The 21,890-nt window shown below is 40.0% G+C and overlaps 1 protein-coding gene across 2 annotated transcripts in view; it reads left to right on the forward strand.

Annotated features, from left to right (window-relative positions):
* Positions 1–21,890, forward strand: part of CDON (cell adhesion associated, oncogene regulated) — a 717,042-nt gene that overhangs the window by 626,778 nt on the left and 68,374 nt on the right. For both annotated transcript variants that reach the window (XM_044080828.1, XM_044080827.1), the window contains exons 16-18: positions 1,922–2,155; positions 2,798–3,072; positions 13,620–13,699. In XM_044080828.1, the coding sequence (XP_043936763.1) occupies positions 1,922–2,155; positions 2,798–3,072; positions 13,620–13,699 (589 nt within the window). The remainder of the gene's footprint in view (positions 1–1,921; positions 2,156–2,797; positions 3,073–13,619; positions 13,700–21,890) is intronic.

Raw genomic sequence — 21,890 nt, forward strand, 5'->3', positions numbered from 1 at the left:
CATTTGGAGATCTAACTTCTTCCCTTTGCAGTAAGCTGTCAGATTCTTTCTCCAGGAGTCCTCCATGATTCCTTTCTTGTACTCAATGGAATAGCTCTTTCTTTTTGCACTCATCTTGTCTGGGGGGGGGAGGATTAATTGAAGACTTATGAGACCGGAGTGACAACACAAAATGGCACCGGTTAAGAAGAGAAGACACACCCACAGCTGCTCATTATCATGAGCGTGCACTTTACGCATGTTGTCTGTACTTTGACCTATCAAAGTACACCTGCCAGTGTTTATGGGCCAAGGACCTCAACCGTCAAGTGTGAGTGATGATTAGGGTTACAGTAAGAATCATGGAGGACTCCCAGGGAAAGAATCTTATGACTTTCTGCAAAGAGAAGTTGGGTGTCCGAATGGTCTGAAAATGGCGAGCAGAGTACGATAATCTCAGTCAACAGGTGTCAATAATATTATTTTATAATTCAACACGTCCGTCATATGTTGTTGATCTTAACTAGGGCTTATTTTTGGGGTAGGGCTTATATCATGACCACCCTGGAAAACCATGCTAGGCCTTATTCTCTGGTTAAGTCTTATTTAGAAAGAAATACGGTAGTAGAAATGTGTGAGGGGAAAAGATAAGTGCATTGGCGTTTTCATTGCTGACAGAAAATTAGGTATAGCAGTAGAGGATTTTGGATATGGGGAGAATCTGAGGATGAACTTGGAAAGGCTGGCGAGATGAGCAGAAAGATGTCTGTCGAGATTCACTGAAGACAGATGCCAAATGCTGCTCTTGGCCCGCAACAGCAAAGGTATAAGGTGTCATGTCTGTAAAGTGGAACTGATAGCAAGAGAGAGCAGGAAAAGGATCTGGAGGTTTATCCCACCTAGATTAGACTACCAGCATTAGAGTGAGTGGGCCTCAACTGTAGCGAACAATTTATTAGTGTACATCATCAGTAGGAGTACACACCAGAAATGTGATTTTTAACCAGGACTTGGTCAGACCACATATTGAGCACTGCATGTTGTTCTAGATATCCTGTAAGGATAGAGCCATCAAAGCACCAGACAATGTCTAGAGTAGAGCTACCAATAAAATGGAAGAGAGCTAGAAAGTCTAAAGATAAACTGACCAGAAGTGCTTCCCACTACAAATCAGAAGAGAAGGTGAGAGGAAAACATGATGTGGATGCATAGTCATGCTGGAGTGATATGGAGTCCTCAACTTGAACAGTAAGAACTGAGGTGCAGGGATATTTGCAACAGGTTCCAGTGATCAGCTTCTGCTGGGAGAGTTTTTTTTTTTTTTTTTTTTTTTAATGTGGGGATGAGGGGACATAGGCAGCAGGTTGTGAGAATTGCTACTCTATCTGATGAAGTATTTTATAGTGAGAGAGAGAGACAAATCAAGTGGGTGATGGAGAGGCAACATACAGAAGCATTCATGACTGCATAAGGTGAGTGAAGAAATTACAATGTTAAGTTCTTTTTCGGGGTCATATTATGTAGGTTGCCAGGCTTGAATGTGAAACATCAATTACTAATGTGCGAATTTTGTAATTTGAATTAAAACTGAGATTGTGGTATCTCAGATTTCTTTTTAACCCACTGTAGAGTGATCTTGCAGTTAGCATGCGTGTGTGTGTGTGTGTGTGTGTTGGGGGTCGGTGCAGCCCTCCTGCAGCAAAATGTTTTAGTGATTTTTTTTTTTTTTTTTTAAATAACTTTTATAAAATGTCTCTTCTATGATTGCACTTGCGTCCATCAGAACAGAATTGCATTTTGTATCAGAGTGTAATTGCCTTCTCTTCCAATTAGACAAATGTTGTAGTACAGCATGCTAGTGCCTTCCTCCCCCCCAGTTTTCCTTAATGTGATGGAACGTGTTTTTTTTTCCAGAGTGCTGAATTCTCTTTTTATCTTCTAGCTAAACGCCCACCTGGTGCCGATGCCTACCCTCCTGTCTTAAGCAAAGACCCCAGCATAGTACCTAACTCAGAACCACCAGAGAGCAGTGGGGGAGGGAGCACTACAGTCAGCCGTACTGGTAGTGACATGTTGTACCTCATTGTGGGATGTGTCCTTGGAGTCATGGTGCTCATTGTGATTGTGTTCATCGCAATGTGTCTCTGGAAGAATCGACAGCAACATATTCTGCAGAGTAAGTCCTGAACTATCCACTATGGGTTTTATGGGTCAAAATGTACTTTGTTTTATAAAGTGAGTGATCGTCTGCATAAACACAAGCTATGCAAAGGCCTCATATGCAAGTTATCTTTTCAGAATATGAAGAGTAGAGTATTACTGGAAGTTTTTTAGGTTTGTCATGAAGAGCCAAGCCAAGAACGAAAGTAAAAATCAGATTTAAGATGTGCTTGGTGATGAAATCCAGGGCTTTTGAGGGAGGAGACACATAGCAGAAGCTGTGTGTGTAGTGCGGGTGTAATGCTTATCAGAGAGAGACAGCATGAAATGTGTGTGCGCATGTTGGTGGGGGGGTGGAGTGATTGAGCAGAGCCAGAGACAGGATCCTTAATAGTGGGCTAGTGTTGAGGTTTAAGTCAGTTTGTAACTTGGTGATGCATGCTTGGTATTAGTTGTTCATTGCTCTGGAACAGGACTGGGTGTCATGGATATATGAACTGTGTTGCCACCGTAGTTTGTATGTGGTGTGCAGTAAGTTATCCACAGCAGAACGTGGGTTATACGTAACATGCATACTAAAAGCACATTAGATGTACAACACTCATATTGCATGTGTTTGTTTAAACAGCAAGTGTGCATGTTTTTTGTCTTTTTACAGAATATGACCCTCCTGGTTACTTGTATCAGAGTGTGGACATTAATGGTCAAGTCATGGAATATACTACTTTGCCTGGTACTAGTCGTATCAATGGCAATATACATGGTAGCTTCATTGGAAATGGAACTGTTAGCAATGGATGTCCTCACCTCCACCATAAAATTCATAATGGAGTGAATGGAATTATGAATGGCGGGACTGGCCTATATCCTGGACACACCAACTCACTCTCCAGAGCACACATGGATTATGAACATTCCCACCATTTCATGAATGTAAGCGCCATTTGATGCATTTATATTGCTTTTTGCTCTACAATTCTGTCAGGTGTTACCCTGGTGAATGTCAGTAACACTAAGCAATAATGTTTTAATAAAATGTAATAATTTATACACAGTAGTAATGGTTTGGTAAGAACTGATTTCAGATGATTTGTGTTTTTCCTCTGTATTATACCTTTTTCACATACCAGCCTTTGCAAATTCATGTTAATCCTGGCAAAGTGTAGTTGTGCTAGTTTGTTTTTGTTTCTAGAGGTTTGGTAGAATGGATGGTCACATCTTGTGGCTATTGGGACTTCAGCAGTTCTAATAGCACAAAAAAGCACACCGCATATTGTAGAAGACATGACTGTACATAATCTCTAATTATATATCTACATGTATCCTTAAGTAGGGTAGAACTTAGTTTGTTGTAGAGTACATACATACAAATATTTCAAACATGGGCAAGCACGGGCATTAATGGCCTTCTAGCCTGGAAATGCCCTAACTGAAGTACAAATGGGTGTGGTACTTCATTTTCTGCATCTTTGTTTATACAAAGCTGTCTTACTGCATGTCAGTTGCAGTTTGCATCTGTTATGCTGTTTGGAAGCAAAATGACTTTGTTTGCACATTGTGAAAATATTTTAAAAATTGCAACCTGACATTTTACTTTACCTTTTGCTGATGTCTACATATTACATAATGCAAAACTGTGCAGTGAACTGGAGGTATCCCAGTATTGGTAGATACAACTGGTTCCTTAAAAATGCTTTTCAAAACTACAAACTAAAAACTAGCAGGCTCCATATGATAGGTGTCTGTAAAATGTATTCTGCAGTGGCAACTTGGTTAAATGCAGGCTGACCTCTGTCTTGTAGAACTGTGGATTTCTGCAAGGTCTTTAACAATCTTTCAAAGATACCGTCTGTATATTCAGCTGGGAATAGTGGATTTCTCCACTTAACTTTTAAGTAGCATGTTTGTTTACTTCAGCTTTGTAATGTGCAGTTTTCTGTTCATTGAAGTGTAATGATGTTTTGGTCTGTCTGCTACCTAAGAATACTTAGACTTGCTCAGAATAAGTTATGAATTGGGTGGGGCAATATGCTTGAAAAACTTTTTTTTTTTTTATCTGATTTACTTGAGTGAGCTGAAGTTACTTGTGTTGTTGGAGGAACTGCAGAAAACTGGATTGCCCACAGTTCAGGCCTTGACTACTCGCCATTTGAGTTTATCAGGAAAAAAAATAAATGAATGCAGTGCCTTTTAAGAAGCAAAGCTGGAATTTGGAACATAGATGCTGAGTGGTTTAATGTGTGTATGGTGCAACACATCTTTATCCCTTTTATACTGAACTTGGAGGACTGATGGTACATTAATGCGGAAGTTGGAGCTGCTCAGTTCAATGGGGACTGTTACAACTGTGCAATATTTGGAGCTGCAAAGCAATGGAAGACTGGAGCTGTATTTCTCTTACAGGTTATAGGTGTTTACTAGGCTGTCGACCAGTCACAACATGAAGTTATGGGAAAAAGTAGTGGAAGCTAGGTTAAGAAGGGACATGATGATTAGTGATCAGCAGTATGGTTTCATGCCGGGAAAGAGCACTATAGATGCGATGTTTGCTCCGAGAGTGTTGATGGAGAAGTACAAAGAAGGTCAGAAGGAGTTGCATTGTGTTTTTTGTAGACTTAGAGAAAGCATATGACAGGGTGCCTAGAGAGGAGTTGTGGTATTGTATGTGGAAGTCGGGAGTGTCAGAGAAGAGAGTGGCACAGGATATGTACGAGGGTAGTGTGACAGCGGTAAGTTCTGCGGTGGGAGTGATGGATGTGTTTAAGGTGGAGGTGGGATTATATCAAGGATCTGCTCTGAGCCCGTTCTTGTTTGCAGTGGTGATGGACAGGTTGACAGACGAGATCAGACAGGAGTCCCTGTGGACTATGATGTTTGCAGATAACATTGTGATCTGTAGTGAGAGTAGGGAACAGGTGGAAGAGACCCTGGAGAGATGGAGATATGCTCTAGAGAGAAGAGGAATGAAGGTCAGCAGGACTACGACAGAATATATGTGTGTGAATGAGAGGGAGGATAGAGGAATGGTAAGGATGCAAGGAGTAGAGGTGGCAAAGGTGGATGAGTTTAAGTACTTGGGATCAATAGTTCAGAGTAATGGTGAGTGTGGAGTGTGGAAGAGAGGTGAAGAAGAGAGTACAGGCAGGATGGAGTGGGTGGAGAAGAGTGTCGGGAGTGATTTGTGACAGACAAGTACCAGTAAGAGTGAAAGGGAAGGTCTACAAGAAGTTAATGAGATCAGCTATGTTATATGGGTTGGATACAGTGGCAATGACAAAAAGGCAGGAGTTAGAGCTGGATGTGGCAGAGTTAAAGATGTTAAGATTTGCACTGGGTGTGACGAGGGTGGACAGGATTAGGAATAAGTATATTTGAGGCTCAGCCCAGGTTGGAAGGTTTGGAGACAAAGCCAAAGAGGCAAGATTACATTGGTTTGGACATGTGCTGAGGAGGGATGCTGAGTATATTGGGAAAAAGATGTGAAGATGAAGCTACCAGGTAACAGGAATAGAGGAAGGCCTAAGATAAGGTTTATGGATGTGGTGAGAGAGGACATGCAGGTGGTTGGTGTGACAGGACAAGTTGCAGAGGACAGGAAGAAATGGAAACAGATGATCCGCTGTGGCGACCCCTAATGGAACAGCCGGAAGATGATGATGACTAGGCTGTCAACCGCAAGGACCTTTTTAAGCATAACCATGCATCCCAGATCTTTGACAAGTTCTGGTACCCTTGATAAGTGTAAGCAGGGGTTGGCAGATTAAACATTTGCAAGCAAGGCCCCCAGGAGATGAATCACTTACAGGTTGCCTGTGTCCATTAGAGACATAGGTGCCAATCCAGGGATGAAGTTCCTGTTCCCCATCCAGTTGTCCAAGTTACACTAGTATTGGGTTATGGAGGAACTCTGCTTTACATGGATGGAGAGCCTGTTCCAGAGAACAGGGTAGTCTCTGGGATACATACCTGTTTCTCCAGCAGTACCTATTTATGTCAAGGGCAAGGTTTAAATCTTTAGAATAAGTAATTTTGGTGCTGTTTTGTGGATACACAGGAGGCTCATCAGAGTGGGGTCTGACAATGTCCTGTATGTCAGGCATAGAGTGTTTAAACAAAAGCTCTCACATATTGTCATAATAAACTAGCTTCAGTTCAGTAAAGCGTCCAGTTGCCTGATCCATTGTTTTGTTTTTTAACAGTGTAGCAATGACTTCTTTGGACGTAGATGCCATAACTTTGTTTATAAGTTGCGCAAGACACGTGATGATCAAGGACTATATTATTGTCTGTATGTCCCAAAGTCCCTGACTACCGGGCCAACTCTAAGGGGTGTATTGTCAATATGATAGTTACCAGGGGTAGATGACTTCCCAAAGAATACTATTATGCATTTCTTGGCATTTACTTTTAGTCTATGGCCCTGACACCAATTGTTTGTCAGCCCTTCCTGGAGAACATTTATGTTAGTGTGGGATTCAGTAACAGCTCCTAATTTGCAATGATCTGTAAATTTAGACTGCCAGAGACCATTGACATTGGCCTTGACTTCAGAGAAGTAAGTGCCAAAAAAGGAGCAGTTCAAGGACCGATCCCTGCAGGACTCCACTTGTGACTGGCCTCTTAGAATTTGGGAGTCCACCTCTACAAGCTTCCCGAGTCATGTCTGTGAGCCAATTGGCCTTCCACCGGGTGACATTTGGGTTTGTACCTAATCTCTTGAGTTTAACAATGCCCAAGTGGGGTATTGTATCAAATGCCTTGGCCAGGTCAAGGTACTCGGTGTGAACCATTTTGCCCTCATCCATTGCTTTCGTGTCCTTCTCAAAGAAGTCCTGCAGGTTGAGTAGGCATGAACTGGCCTTGATGAAACCAAACTGCGTTGGGTCCAGTGTGTGGAAGTTTACTTTGTCATTACTTATCATTTCCATGATAATTCTTTCACTAGTTTTGTATGCAAAACCATGGAGACTTATGGGTCTGTAGTTTCCAGGGTCTGCACATAGCCCACCTTTGTGCAGAGGGATGACTGTTGCTGTTTTCCGTTCATGAGGCATGAAGACTGTTTGGAGGCTACAGTTAAATAGCAATTCCAGAGAGCCTGATAAGTCATGTTTCATGCTATTTAGAAGACATCCTGGGATGTTGTCTGGGCCCAGTGATGCAGTGTTCTTGGCCTTGAGCATTAAGGACCTGTTCCCTAGTGATAGCAGGAGGAGTTATATTTGATTGTATTTCCTGAGGGAAGATTGAGGGGTAAAGTTGGAGCTGAATTTGTTGGCCAGTGGCTCAGTATAACTTCATCCATTTACAATGTGCTCTCCACACAGTTGTGTATTGCCTTTGAGGTTCCAGACATAGCTAAATAATGCCTTGTGGTTGTCTTTGGCCTGGAAGGCCTAATTTACCTCCTATTTGGCTGTGGTACACTTTATTTCTGGTCTGAGTTGTTTAGTTTGAGTTCTTTTATCCTGCTTGAGTGCTGCACCTCCTAATTTTTGCCATGATTTTCTTCCTTCTGTTATACAGTCTATTGATTTTGTGATTTTACTAGAGTGGCTTGTTTTTTAATTAGTTTAGTACTTGTGGGTACAGCTGCCTCTGTGCAGCTATTAACATGATTGTATAGGGGTTCTCTGAACAGCTCTGCATAGTCAGCAGTATTCTCTGGGTTTATGGGGATTGAAATCTGTGCAGGTTATCACTTGATAGCAGGAAGATAGCCTTAGAGTATTCCTGAATATTCCAGGTTTAGCTGGGGTTCCAGGTTTTATTTTTACTTCAAAGGAGACCATTTTGTGTCATGATCTGACTTTACCAGAGAAGACATTACACTAGTGGGTATGCAGCACTCTCCCTTATTAGTGAAGATCAGATCCATTATGGTTGCACCCCTAGTTGGTGTTCTGGATCAGGGAGTTTGTGTTTATAACATCCAGGAATCTCTTTGCCTGTATGTTTAGTGTCATATAGTATTAGCAGTTAATAGTGGGGTAATTAAAGTTGCCCATGAATATGGTATTGGGTTGGATGGTGAGTGTTTCAGTAAGTTTAAATACATGGTATGGGTTGCATGGGTCATAGAGGGGGGCCTATAGCTTGCAAGGAAGTGGTATTGGAGTTTGCCTATTGTGATTTGAATATGGAGAAGCTCAAGTGCATTATCCTGTTTGACCAGCCTTGAGGTAGATTTATTTTTGGTGTAAATAAACACCTCCATCTTTAGACCCTGTCTGTGTAGTACCTTGTCTAAATGTGTGGAAGGCATTATAACCTTGTACTGTCAGTGTGCTTCCCAAGGCTTTAAACCAGGTCTCAGTGACCGAACAGATATCCATATTCTCTAGGTATTCTTTAGCTTCTAGGGTGTAGAAATGAAGCTGGCTATAACGTAGTCCAAGCAAAAAGACTGAGAAAAGTGAATACAGTGTGGAATACGAAAAGCGGTTTATGCGCTTTATGCAGTTTGTGTGTATTTATCCACTATTCACTTTTATCGGTCTTTTTGCTTGGACTATGTTACAGCCAGCTTAATTTCTTCAGTTTGTCTAGTTTGCGGTTCTGTTTGTTTTGTCTTCTAGGGTATAGAGTTTTTTTGTTTAGACTGCTAACATTGAGCAGTAATACTTTTAGATTTTCTTGGTTTTGATTTGCTATGTCAGCAGTATTTCCAGGTTGGTATTGCCTAAAAAAGGCACTATGAGGAAGACGTTTCAGCTAATATTTGAAGGCCTAGAAGGGAGAGGTGCAGACCATCCTTAGCAAAGCAGCCTTTTCTGTTGACAGTCTCCTTCCATGCTGACAGAAGCTAAGCCAATTATTAGCCTGTCATCTTTTGTTCGTATTGTGGCATCATCCTTGCAGATGGTAAAATGCTACTCAGTGCTAGGCTAATAACAGCCTGGGACACATTCTGAGAGCTCCATGATATATGTGTCTATATAGGGAGGTATGTCTCCGGTCACTTAACACCCACATGGACTATGACTGAGTCATACTGGTTCTTGTGGTCCAATGATATGAGTGTGTGTATAAATGAAGGTGGAAAGATTCAAACACTGCACCCTTGCCACAGGAAGCAGCATTAACAATTTGGAGCTTTAGTCCTCACCGCCAACTGCTGGAGGATTGGTTTCACATTTCTTTAGTAATTATTGCTGCACAGTTCTAAGGGGGTGATGCCACATGTCAGAGCAATGAGAGATATACCATGCTACCTAGGTGGCTCTGTGTGGCTGCAGAATTGTGATGTAGCTGTTGTCAAACATCTCCAGTACCAGAAGATGCACATCTCGTAAAAGACTGGAGCTGCACTTATTTAGTAATTATGGTGGTACTGCTACACAGTTCTGACAGGCTGGTCTCGCAGAAGCTACACAGTGCTGCACATTTGAGCAAAAGGCTGCAATAATTGGGAGGAGCACCATGTTGTAAGACTGTCTTCATGCGATCTCAGTAACAACAAATGTAACATGCTGTAAAACAGGAGCTGCATGGTGCTGTAAGGTTGGTTTGTGTGTACAGTAACAGGGGATACACTGTGGTGAATGTGTGTGTCTGCATGAACAACATTATGATGTAAGGTTGGATTTGTATCTCTGCAGTAACAAGGGCTGCACCATAATTGAAGGTTGGTTTTGTATGATTGCACTAACAGGCTGCATTATGCTACAAGTCTAACTGTGTGTGTGTCTGCTGTAACAGGAGCCACACTGTGATGTAAGGCTAGTTTTGTGCCTGTAATTGAAGGTTGTTTTTGTATGATTGCACTAACAGGCTGCATTATGCTACAAGTCTAACTGTGTGTGTGTGTCTGCTGTAACAGGAGCCACACTGTGATGTAAGGCTAGTTTTGTGGCTGTGCAGCAGCAGGAGTTGCACCATGATGTAAGGCTAGTTTTGTGCCGGTGCAGCAGCAGGAGTTGCACCATGATGTAAGGCTAGTTTTGTGTGTCTGCAGTATCAGGAGCTGCACCATGGTGGAATTCTGGTTTTGTATATGTGCAGTAACAGTAGCTGCTCCATGGTGGAAATCTGTTTGTGTCTGCAGTGGCAGGAACTGGACTTTGATGGAAGGTTGGTCTTGTGTGTCTGAAGCTGCTCCATGGTGGAAACCTGGTCTTGTGTATCTGCAGTAGCAGGAGCTGCACTGTGGTGGAAGGCTAGACTAGTGTGCTTGTGATGAGTTGCACAGCACTGCCATGGCTTGAATTGTATGGCTTGCAGTAACTAAAGTTGCCCTACAATGATAGGACTGATGCCACACATCTGCAGTTACTGACTGTACAACACCAGTAGTAGTAGTAACAGCAACTGGAACTACTTAGTACTGTGTTTGCTGGTGATTTCTGCAGTAACTGGAGCTGCACCATGCTGCAAGTCTGATGTCACACAAGCAGTAATAGGAGCTACACCAGGCTGTAAGGCTGTCCCTTTATGTCTGTAGTTACTAGCGCTTGCACATCTCTTATGTTGTACATCTGCAGTAAGTGTGATTGTACAACAGTAAGAGGAACGGTGCAGTAACTGGAGCTATGCAGCACTGTGAGTAATGCAGCTGCAAGAACTGAAGCTGCACAGACCTGTGAGAGCTGGCCTTGCCTGCATGCAGGACTTGGTGCTATGATGACCTGGTGCCAGTTTTGAGCTGCATGACACTGAAGAACTGGTCCAGCTAATCTGAAGTAATTGGTAATGCACAGCATTTGTGGAATGATTCACGTTATGTCATGGGAAAGTGCATGGCATTTCATGGGTTAGTGCCACATTCAGTGTGTCATTCATTTACACTAAATGGAGCTACACCACATTTATCATATTAAAAATGCTATATTTTTAAGGTAATGTTGATTCACGTGTTTACTTTGTTTTTCATGCAGAAATCATCAGTAGGATGAAGCTGGGTTATGGCAAATTTAGCTAGCAACAGTTGTACGGTATGTCCATGACAGGGCAGAGAATTTGTAGAGCTGCTGAATTTGTTCTGCTGGTGACAAAACGTGTATTACAGTAAAGAAATTAAAAGCATGAAAGAGTTACATGCATGATGAGCAAAATAACTGACAAATTCAAACTGGTGAATCGAGGCTGCACATCAGTTACTTTTTCCTATGGTTTTCTTTTTTTTCATTCATTCAGTCATTTATTTGATGATGCCTGCTTTATCCTTTTCTTGATCAGAGGGAACTGGATCATGTCTTAGCACTCAGCCTGTGTAAAGCAAAGAAACAGTCCTTGATGGAATGTCAGTCAATCACAGAATGCAGACTTGTACACATACATACACCACATTCGCAGACATTGACAGTATAGAAATTCAACAGGTCACTAGTTACAAGTCTTTCAAATATATAGGAGGAAGCAAGAGACCCCAGAGAATTCTTGTATGCACAGGGAAAAGGGCAAGCCAACTCGCCACTGAAGGTACTCCATCTGAGTACCAAACCAGAATATTAAGAGCTGTTGCGAGCTGTATATAGGTCAAGATGCAGCATGCTTCGAAAGCAGCTGTTTAAAGCTGGTTAAAGTGATCAGAGGTGACTTGTCTTGCAAGAATGTGGGTTTCACTGTTCAAGTTTTTTTACAGCAGTAACCACAGCACCAGTATGTTTTCCCTTTTAGGTGTTGGGGACCTACCTCTCTTCCTTTAACAGATGTGTATCTTTATGTTGCTGGTTTGTTTCCCAACTCTTTCATGCCTGCAGTGAGTTATTCTAGTATTATTTTTGTAAGGAGGTGTAGTGCTATTCACTGAGGCACTTCCCTAGGTCAAGATCCTTTCATCCTTGTATTGAGACCTTACCATTTTTTATTTTAGACTTTCAGAACAGTGACACTGCATACCAAGAATAGTCCGAGCTCTATTTCTTTCTATGGTGGATATTCCTCCGGCAGTACCTTGAAAGGCCATGGTTACTACAGCTGTCAGTCTCAAGTAACCGAGTGTTCTACTACTCAAAATGATTTGAGACTGTTTGCTTTGTCATTTGGTAATTGGATACTTGTATAGCAGTTTCACATCAATGGTTGTCCCTTTTATCGAACGGTGAGGGCGTTTATTGCCAGCCAAGCTGTGGAAAAAAATTGTTCCTCTTAGCTCCTTTAAATTTTGTGCTCTGTTTTCCTGATTACTTAGTGTGTTTTTGCAATACTGTCTTTGGCTTGTCACAAACTACAGCAGTTTTTTGCAATTCCTTTTGACCAATGTTATGATTTATTTCCATCCCCGGGGATGATAGTGCTATGCAAGATGTTTACAAGATTAGACTTAATAGTACCATATATTTGAGATATGGGAATGGGATAAAGATATTGTGCCTGATGATTTCCTTACTGTGATTTTCAGTCTTGCATTCTTGTTAAAAGAAGCAAATTTGCAATAGTCTATTGTAGCAGTTTTAAGCTGTTGATTTTGACCACTAGGTGGCAGAATTACAGCAGATGCTTTGCATCTCCTATGTGCTGTGTTGTATAAAGCATGTCTTGTATAAAGGAGAACTCTACCCGAATATCAAGTTTTTCTTTTCAAAATGTGACTCCTTTTCCCTGTAATAGAACACTAAACAGAGCACATAACAGAAAAAGCATAATTTAATAATTCCATTTATTTTATGTCTAAGTTCATTTCGGTTTGCTTTTTCTTTCATGTATTTGTTGTCATCTGTTACCTCATGAAAGCTAATGAGAGTGGCAGAGTAATGATGCACTTATTCCAACTACGGAGCCATTTAGAAAACATCTCTTTAAACATTGCCATTTAAATGTGCCGTATCAGTTGCAGCTTGCTAGCATCATGCCTTGGATAAATATTTTGTAGCCTGTAGTCTGAAAAAAGAAAGGCTTTAGTTTTCAGATTCAAATGAACAAGAAATCTTAAAATTTATTTTGTATCAATTTTATTTTGCATTTTTTTACACTGTATTTTCTCAAAAGGTGCTTGTTACTTCTGGTGTTAGAGTTTTTGTGTTGCTTACAGAGTTTTGTTGAGACAAATCAGTGAGATGGGGAAGAAAGATTAACAAAGACTCCAATTTGTAGCTACAGTGTTAAAACTGTGAATGCAATACAAACAATCTCAGCCCAAGTAACACCTGTTACATACAGGGGTCAAATTTCTCACACTTTAATACTAAACTGCAGTTAATTTGTAAAGAACTATTAACTCAGCTAAATTTTCAAAACTGTTATTCAAACATTTCTTAAAATGCTGAATATTAATCACTAATGCTAGGAATTAGTTTATATTACGTGTTCTGAAAATGCAGATTGATGCAAAACATGCTCCATTAGCGTAAGGTGAATTAGAGTGATGGTTAAAAGCAATCCCTGATTTTGGACTTTTATCCCCAATTTATTTTTGTCTTTCTCCCTGATTTTTGAGCAAAGAAGTTGCAGTCTATGATGGCTTGTTTTCAAAAAAAAGTTACTTGGATCTGTGTAAGGGTGGTCTGATTCAAGCTTATTGTACCTTTTTCTTTGAACAGGGTGGAGGTATGTATACAGCAGTACCCCAGACGGACCCTGCAGAGTGCATAAATTGTCGTAACTGTCGTAATAACAACAGGTCCGTACTTTATTTTTTCTTTAATGATAGTTTTCGTATCACAGAAAAAAAAAAAGCATATATTCTTTTACATTGCCTAATCTGTCATATTTTTTCTGCTGAATTACAATTTTCATGCTGTTTTCCATCAGTCAATTTATCACCCATGTAATTTTTTTCAGTGTTTATCTTATTTTATGTTGCAGGGCTACATTCAGTTGTACTTGACAGCAAGCTGTAGCTGTGACTGCAACAGATTTTGAACAAGGTGTCCTTGTCTGTGTAATGTATGAGAGATCTGAAAGGAATCAGTTAATCTGGATGTGATTCACAAGGAACCAGCCATGTAATTTTCTGTTGTTCCAGCTTTTCTGTTAGGTCCTACCAGTGGAAGTTTCCAGGTATACACAAGAGGTGTGACCATTGCTCTTTTTAGAACTGAATACCATCACTGTCCCGCCACTGTAGGCGAACACAGTTGCCTTGTACCGGTTTTTAAGACCTCATTAAGTTCACATAGTCCTATTGGTTTTTATCACTTGTGTGCAGTTCAGACCTCCAAATTTAGCAAGAGATTAATACTGTGCAGTAATATAGCTGAAATGTTTGCTAAACAGCTTCTTTAGACTAAAGCAAACAAATAAAAAATAAAATAAAATTACATATGTATATTAATTATGTATGGTAATTTGGCAAATGATTTCAATATAAAACTGAGTGTGAGATTATGATTTTTATTCTGAAGAAGTCATACGTAATTGTGACAAAAGCGCTCAATAAATTCGTATTTATTATTTCTGGCATCCAGTTAATTTCTTTCGTGCCTATAGTTCTTTAGCTTCTTTAGACTAGTTCAGTGCCAGCTGATGCATATGATATTAATTTGTGAAAGTAAGAGCAGTGCAATTATGTAAGCATAATAAGCTCTGTAAACAGTCATGTGTGAAATGTGCAAATATTCATTAGGTAGTTACTGGGTAAGGGTTATGGCAACAAACTTTATGCTCTGTATTCATTCACTTAGGAAACTGAACAATGAATTGGTGTTATTTATTTATTTATTTGCAGTTGGTTTACCAGGATAGTCCATTGGGCCTAAAAGAACCCGTTTTCAATGGAGTCCTGGGGAGAAAAGCTCCAAAAATAAACAAACAGACTAGGTACATACAATAGAAAAGCTCCAAAAACAAGCAACAAACAGACTAGGTACATACAATAGATTACTAATGATAATTATACAAATGTAAAAAAAAATAATATAAACATTGATTTCGAATTTGAGATACATTCAAACAATACAATCTTGTGAAAAATGTGAGGTGTTTGGGCTTTGAAGAAGTAATATTGCTTTGTCATACAGAGTAGTTATTTTGTAGGGAGCATTAGCTATATAAGGTATAGTCAAATGACATTGAGAATGAATGGAAGATGAAGATTACCATATTTTTATGAGGGGTGGGAGCAAGAGCATTCCCATTGGGACTTTAGATGTATGTGAAGAGATTTTTTGAACATGTAATGATTGGAGATGGTGCGAATGGATGGTGAGAGTGAGTTCCAAAGACGAGCTAGGTTAAAGGATAGTAAGTTTTTGCCTGGGGGACGAGTTGGTTTATGTACTTCTAATAGGTTTTGATTGTTTGACCTTAAGACTCTATCAGGTAGGTGCATCTTAAAAGCAGAAGACAGGGAGGGACAAAGAGAGGGGTTGTTAATGAGCTTATGGGCTAGGGTTAGCTGAGTATAGTTGAGATGATTTGGTAGTTCAAGCCAATTTAGTTTTTGGAGAGACGAACAGTGGTGGGTGGAAGACCTGTGGCTGTTAGCGAACTTGGCGATTTTGTTGTAGCAAGAGGAAAGTTGTTTTTTTAGAGAGGACTGAAGATTAGTTAGGAGTGGTGCTCCATAGAGAAGGGAGGGAATAAGAAAGGAAGAAGAGAGAGTGATTTTAGAGGTCCTTGTGAGGTACTGATTTTGACGGTAGAGCATACCTAGTTTTTGATGTTTTTTTTTAATATTTAGTTGTAGATGGGAGTTGAAATTAAGCTGGTTATCAATTTGGACACCAAGTAACTTGGTTTCAGACACCAGTTCTAGAAATGAGTTGTTTTGACTAGTAATCAAGAATGTGTTTATATCGAAAGGAGTAGTTTTAGAGGGGGTAAATACCATTAGTTTAGTTTTGGAGGCGTTGAGAGCTAGATGGTTTATTTTCATCCAATGCTCAGTAATTGAGAAAGCTTCTTGTGTAAGCTTTTGGAGCATGGGGGTAGGTGTGGCAGAGCAGATAATGGTAGAATCGTCAGCATATTGGATGATGTTTGAGAATGGGATAGATTTGTGGAAATCATTTATAAATATATTAAAGAGAAGAGGACCAAGTATGGAGCCTTGGGGAACTCCGGTGGGGGTACTAAGAAAAGAGGAAGTGGCCTTTTTCCATTTTACAGCTTGGTAGCTATTTGATAAGTAGCTGGAGAACCAGTTCACAGAGGAGGGAGAAAGGTTAAGTTTGGAAAGTTTAGTTAAGAGCAGGCTGTGTGAGATAGCATCAAAGGCCTTAGAGAGGTCAAGTAGTAGGGTAGAAACAATTTGGCCAGAATCACGTGCTTTATTTACAGTTTCAAGATAGGAGAGGAGGGCTGCCATGGTGCTATGGTTTGGCCTAAAACCATGTTGTGTAGGGGTTAGAAGGTTATTGTCTAAGAGATGTGGTAAGAGTTGAAGTTGGACACACTTTTCTAGAAGTTTAGAAATGGGGGACAGGATAGCAATGGGTCGGAAGTTGTTGACAGTTATTGCCGCCTTTATGCAGAGGAATGAAATAGGCTTGTTTCCAGAGTTGGGGTACTGTACATTCCAGGATTGAGCGGTTGGTTAGGATGCTTATGGGATAGGCAATTGCTTCAGCAGCTATGCTTAGGAAGTAAGAGGGGATGTTATCAGGTGCATTAGTGCAAGGCTTCAATTTTTGAAGGAGTTTCTTTATTGTAGAAGTGGGTATAGGTTTTAATGAGAATAGAGCTGAGTGGAGAGAGAGAGTATTGGAGGATAGTAAGGATGATGAGGAAGTTAGAGTAGGAGAAGAGGTGGAGGATAGACAGTGAGTAGATGGGAATGAGGAAGGAGCAGAAGTGGAGGGTGGATTGTTGGCAGGAGAGGATGAGGGTGTATTGGATAGTAAGGTGGAAGTAGGAAATGAGGAAGTTAGTTTGCTAATAGATTCAACGAAAAAGGAGTTAAATTGAGTAGCTAAGTCTAAATCTGGGGCATTTGGGTCAGGGGTAGGGGTGTGTGGTTTGCTTGGGTTAAGGAGGGTAGAGATTCCTTTCCAGAATTTCTGTGGATTTGTTTTATTATTGTTTTGGAGTGTAAGGAAGTAATTTTGTCTATCTGAGATAATAAGCTTTTTTACTTTATTTCAAAGGGTTCTGTATTCAATGTGGGGTTCAGGGGTCTTTCTTTTCTGATAAAGTGCCCAGGCTTTATCTCTAAGGCGCATGGTAGCTAGTGTTTTTTTGGTTAGCCAGGGAGCGGAATTATTTTTTATTCTCTTTGTCCTTAAAGGGGCTTGGGAGTCTAGTATTTTTAAGAATGTAGAGTTGAAGTGGGCAACTGCGTTTTCTAAGGGTATGTCCTTAGATTATTCCAGTTAATTGCTTTTAGAGAATTTAAAAAGGTTATTGTGTTAAAATTTTTGTGGTTGCGGGTAGTAACATAATTGTGGGTGTTGTAAGAGATACAGGGGAGTCGGTGAGTGAAGATGGGCATGTGATCGCTTAGAGAGTCAGGAAGAGTACCACTGTCAGAATAATAGTGGGGATGTGAAACTAGAATCCAATCTAGAATAGTGCCACAGGAGAGGTTTTTAGATGGACGTGTTACAGTGTTGATTAGCTGGGAAAAATTATATAGGTTGATGTTAAGGGGGTTAGTTGGAGACTGAATGGAGGCCCAGTTGATATTTACATCTCCTAAGATTATGGTTTCATTACTGATGTTGGAGAGCCAGGAGAGGATATCTTCAAGTGTGGAAATATTATCCCCTGGGGGGATGTAGAGGGATGCTAGACATATGTGTTTATGCTTATTGACTTGAAGGAGAGTGAGGAGTAATTCAGTGTTGTTAAAGTGTGGTATAGGTTTGTTATAGGGAGTAATTAGCAAGGAGGTTGAAAATAGGAGAGCTACACCACCGCCTTTTTTGTGGGACCTGTCTTTCCTAATGATAGAGTAGTTAGGTGGAATTATTTCAGAGTCTTTTATATAGGGTTTTAGCCATGTTTCTGAGATAGATAGGAAGTCAGTCATGTTATGATTAAATTTCTGAATTGCAGTGTCATTTGTTGCACAAAGAAACAAGAAACCAAGAGCAGGTCCTCTTTATGATAGGGGTGACTCCATCGGAAGTCCAAGGTGCTGTTTCACTTGCAATAGAAATCCCTTCTGGACACTGGAAAATTCCATTTTTCATCATTCTTCATTGAAAAGCTTTGTAACACATTTAACATCAGTCTTTCTATTCAGGAGACTTTGGTTTAGCATTTCCTCTAAAGGATTGCACTTCAGGAGTGTAGCACCTCTCCTTTGATATGCTGCAGTGTCTTTGATTTCATTAATGTAAAGCTCAAAACCCATTGGGCTTTGAGAGGTTTTATCTCCTGTTGGAATGTCCTATTACACATGTATTCATTTTTGTTTTTAAATACTGATAGTGATGAGATGAACTTCATTGCAAGCAGTACCTTTTCCCCAAAATTTTGAAGTTCCTTTATCCTCCTGTATGCCTTATTCTGGACCATGATAACTTCTGTTTTCTGATGAAGACCATGCAATATTTTTACCTTTTTTTTTTTTTTTCTAACACCTTTATTGAATTGTCACTTGTGGCATAGGCAAACATTTATATAAAAGAAATCAAACTATATGAATAAGTTCACTTTCACATATATTGTAGGATATGTAACAATATATGTGATGTTTTATCTAAGCATTACGTAAATTATTCCATCCCTACCTTCACTTAAACTTCATTCCTCCTTCAAAACATTTTCCTGTATGTATTGTTCCCACAGTTTCCATTTATTTATATGTAATGTACTCCTAGCTTTTTTCTAAAGATCCTGTTTCCTGTTATTTCTGTTACAATATTCACTTAAAGTATTGTTGGTTTAGATTTTGAGTTCCATTTTCTAGTAATTATTTTTTAGCAGCCACCAGAATTAAACTTAACAATGCCCCGCCATGTCTAGGCAACTCTGATCCTGTAGTTCAACTCCAAATAATCATTTCATTAGTTACACTCATTTAATCACCCAGTGTTCCTGATCTAGTATTCTGCAGGGAATTTTAAAATCTGCCAACTCATTACACTTTAAAAACATATGTTCCCAGTTACTTCATTCTTCATTACACCTCTTAACATTTATCATCTACCTAAGGAAATTTTTATTTTGGAGTCTGCTTGGGGTATAAAAGTACCTGTGCAAATACTTCCAGACAAAAATGCTTAATTTGCTAGACTTTGTTGCATATTTGGGCTCCATAAACATGTCCTCCAAGTGTTACTTTGTGAATTGCAGATATAATATCTCTTCCCAATTTTTTCTGACGACCTCTGATTGTTTTCTGTAGTTATCGTGCAATAATTTGTGCCCTACTAATTATCCCTTTTTTAACAGCAGCTTCTGTTCCACATTCAGTAAAAAACTCAACCAGTGCAGGTATTTCATTTAGGATTCCCCTATTCATTCTTCGTTCTCTATACTGATGGGGAAGGCAAGTCTCTGGCCTGCAATCCAGATGTCTTCCTGACCTCTTCCCATTCTATAAACTTTGCTTCTCTAATTATTTGTTCCCAATCTATTGGTTTCTTTGCTAGCTTCCTTCAGTAAATTCCAGCCCCCTCTTGTCTATTTTCTGTACCTCTAATTGCAGTCATAGCTATCAGAAGTACCTCCTTTCTCCATTCCTATGTTGGCTTAGTTGGTATTTTTTGCTACTTTATGAATATAATAATCTGTATGATTGTTATTTTTCTTAAGGATCTACATCCAAAAACCCCATTCTTTGCTTATTTCTTGAATTTCCTCCCTGTTCATCATCATCCCTTTCCACTTTGATTTGTAGATTTCTGCTTGGGTTAAGTATAAGGGCCTTAAACGTGTACCTCTAAAATATCCCTTCAAATTAGGTAATCCTAAACCTCCCTTTTCTCTTGGGAAGATCAACCTATCTCACTTGACTCTTGCCCTGTTACCCTCCCAAATAAAATAATTCAACTCTTTTAATTACTATCCACAGCCTCTCCTCTGGTTGATAAAAATATTCCTGAGCCGTGTATAAAACTAAAGGGACAAAAAAAACATTTTTACTGCTTGTATTTTGCTGTCCATACCCATAGGCAAGAACTCCCATCTTCGCAGTTTATTATCTTTTATCTGTTCTCTTCCCACAAGTCCTTAGCTGCCATAACCAAATGAATTTACTCCGTACTCCTAAATACTTCCATTTTATTATGTCCCATAAGTATGGATATTGCTGGACCAATTAATGTGTGGGGACATAACTTATAGCTGTAGCCTTTGTTTTATCTTCATTAGTTGTATACCCCCCCCCCAGAAAAAAACAGCGCTGTCTCAGAATATTTCACAACACTGAGATATCCTTTGTTGGTTATATGAGGTCCAAAATATTATCTGCAAATAAAGCCAACTTTTATTGATTACCATACCAATTATAGCCTTGAATTTGTGTGCCTTATTTCCTGTGCAAGTGGTTCTAAATATATTGCAAATAAAGGGGAAAGAAGACACCCCTACCTGGTTCCTCTGTAAATGTGCTACTTATCAGAAAGGAACCATCTTCCTGCTTCCATCTGGATCATTGTTTTATTAATGCTGTCAAATGTTTGCCTCCCCTTCATAAAACCACACTAGTCTGTACCTATAAATGTTGGCATCACCTTTGCCATTTTTTGCCATTATAGATATAACCACTTTATAATCATGGTTTAAAATGGAAATGAGCCTATAATGAAGCTGGATCTGCTGGGTCTTTACAGTCTTTAGACATTACAGCCACCACCGTTTTTCCCAGGATGGTATTGGTTCTTTACCTTTTAAAATACTGTTAATCAAAACTTTACAGATCTTTATCACTTTCTTCCCTCCTAGCACTCAGACTTCCACAGGAATACCATCTATTCGTAGAGACTTTCCTACAGATTGGGTATACTTCAATGTTTTTATCTCATCTGCTCCTATCTTAATTGTTGAGCCTCATCTGCCTGTAACCTTGGTTCATAGGTTGGTACTAGGCTATCAGCCCTAGGGCCTATACAAGCCTATCCATAACAATTCCCTGGCTATTTCTTCCCACATTATTTACTTTCCTGGACCCTTGTCTAGCAGGGCGACTGACGTGATCCCTGGGGTGAATTTCCTTTCTCCCATCCAATCGTCAAGGTTCCTCTTGAAGATGTCCAAAGAGGCACTCTGTTTGACATGTATGGGCAATCTATTCCAGAGTCTGGGGAGTCTCTGGGTCAGGAACCTATCCCTCCAGCATGTTTTGTTTATTGTGATGACAAGGTTTAGATCCCTGGAGCGTGTAGCTCTGAGGGATTGGGATTTCTTTAAGTGTAGCATGTCCAACAGCTCTGGGTTTGACATGGCCTTGTATGTTAAGCAGAGATCGCCTCTGAGTAGACGACATGCGACAGGGTATAGCTGGAGTTTTTTAAGGCGGTCAGCGTAGGGCATCTGCTTTAGGCCTGTGATTCTTTTAGTGAGGTATTTCTGAGGCCTTTCCAGTTGTTGCAGATGTCTTGAGAGGTACATACCAAATGGGGCGTTGTATTCTATAATGGGTCTAATGAGGGATGTGTACAGTGGGACAATGACCTCCTTTTTTCTGGATGAAAAGCCCTTCGTGATGAGGTGTGCCACATAGAAGGATTTCCTGACTGTTGTGGCGATGTGGTTATCGAAGGTGAGACCACTGTCCACCTGTGTCCCTAAGTCTCTTATCACACTTTCTGTGTTTAGTGTACTGCCACCTATATGGTAATTCATGGATACATGTTTTTTCCCAAAGGGGATAACAATACATTTCTTGGCATTGAGCTTGAGCCCATGGCTCTGGCACCAAGCATCTGTTTCTGTAAGGCCCTTTTGTTAGAGTATCCACATCATTTGGGGATTCAATAATG

The sequence above is a fragment of the Protopterus annectens genome, chromosome 8.part0, assembly GCF_019279795.1.
Source record: "Protopterus annectens isolate FY-2018-M chromosome 8.part0, PAN1.0, whole genome shotgun sequence".
Classification (NCBI taxonomy): Eukaryota; Metazoa; Chordata; order Ceratodontiformes; family Protopteridae; genus Protopterus; species Protopterus annectens.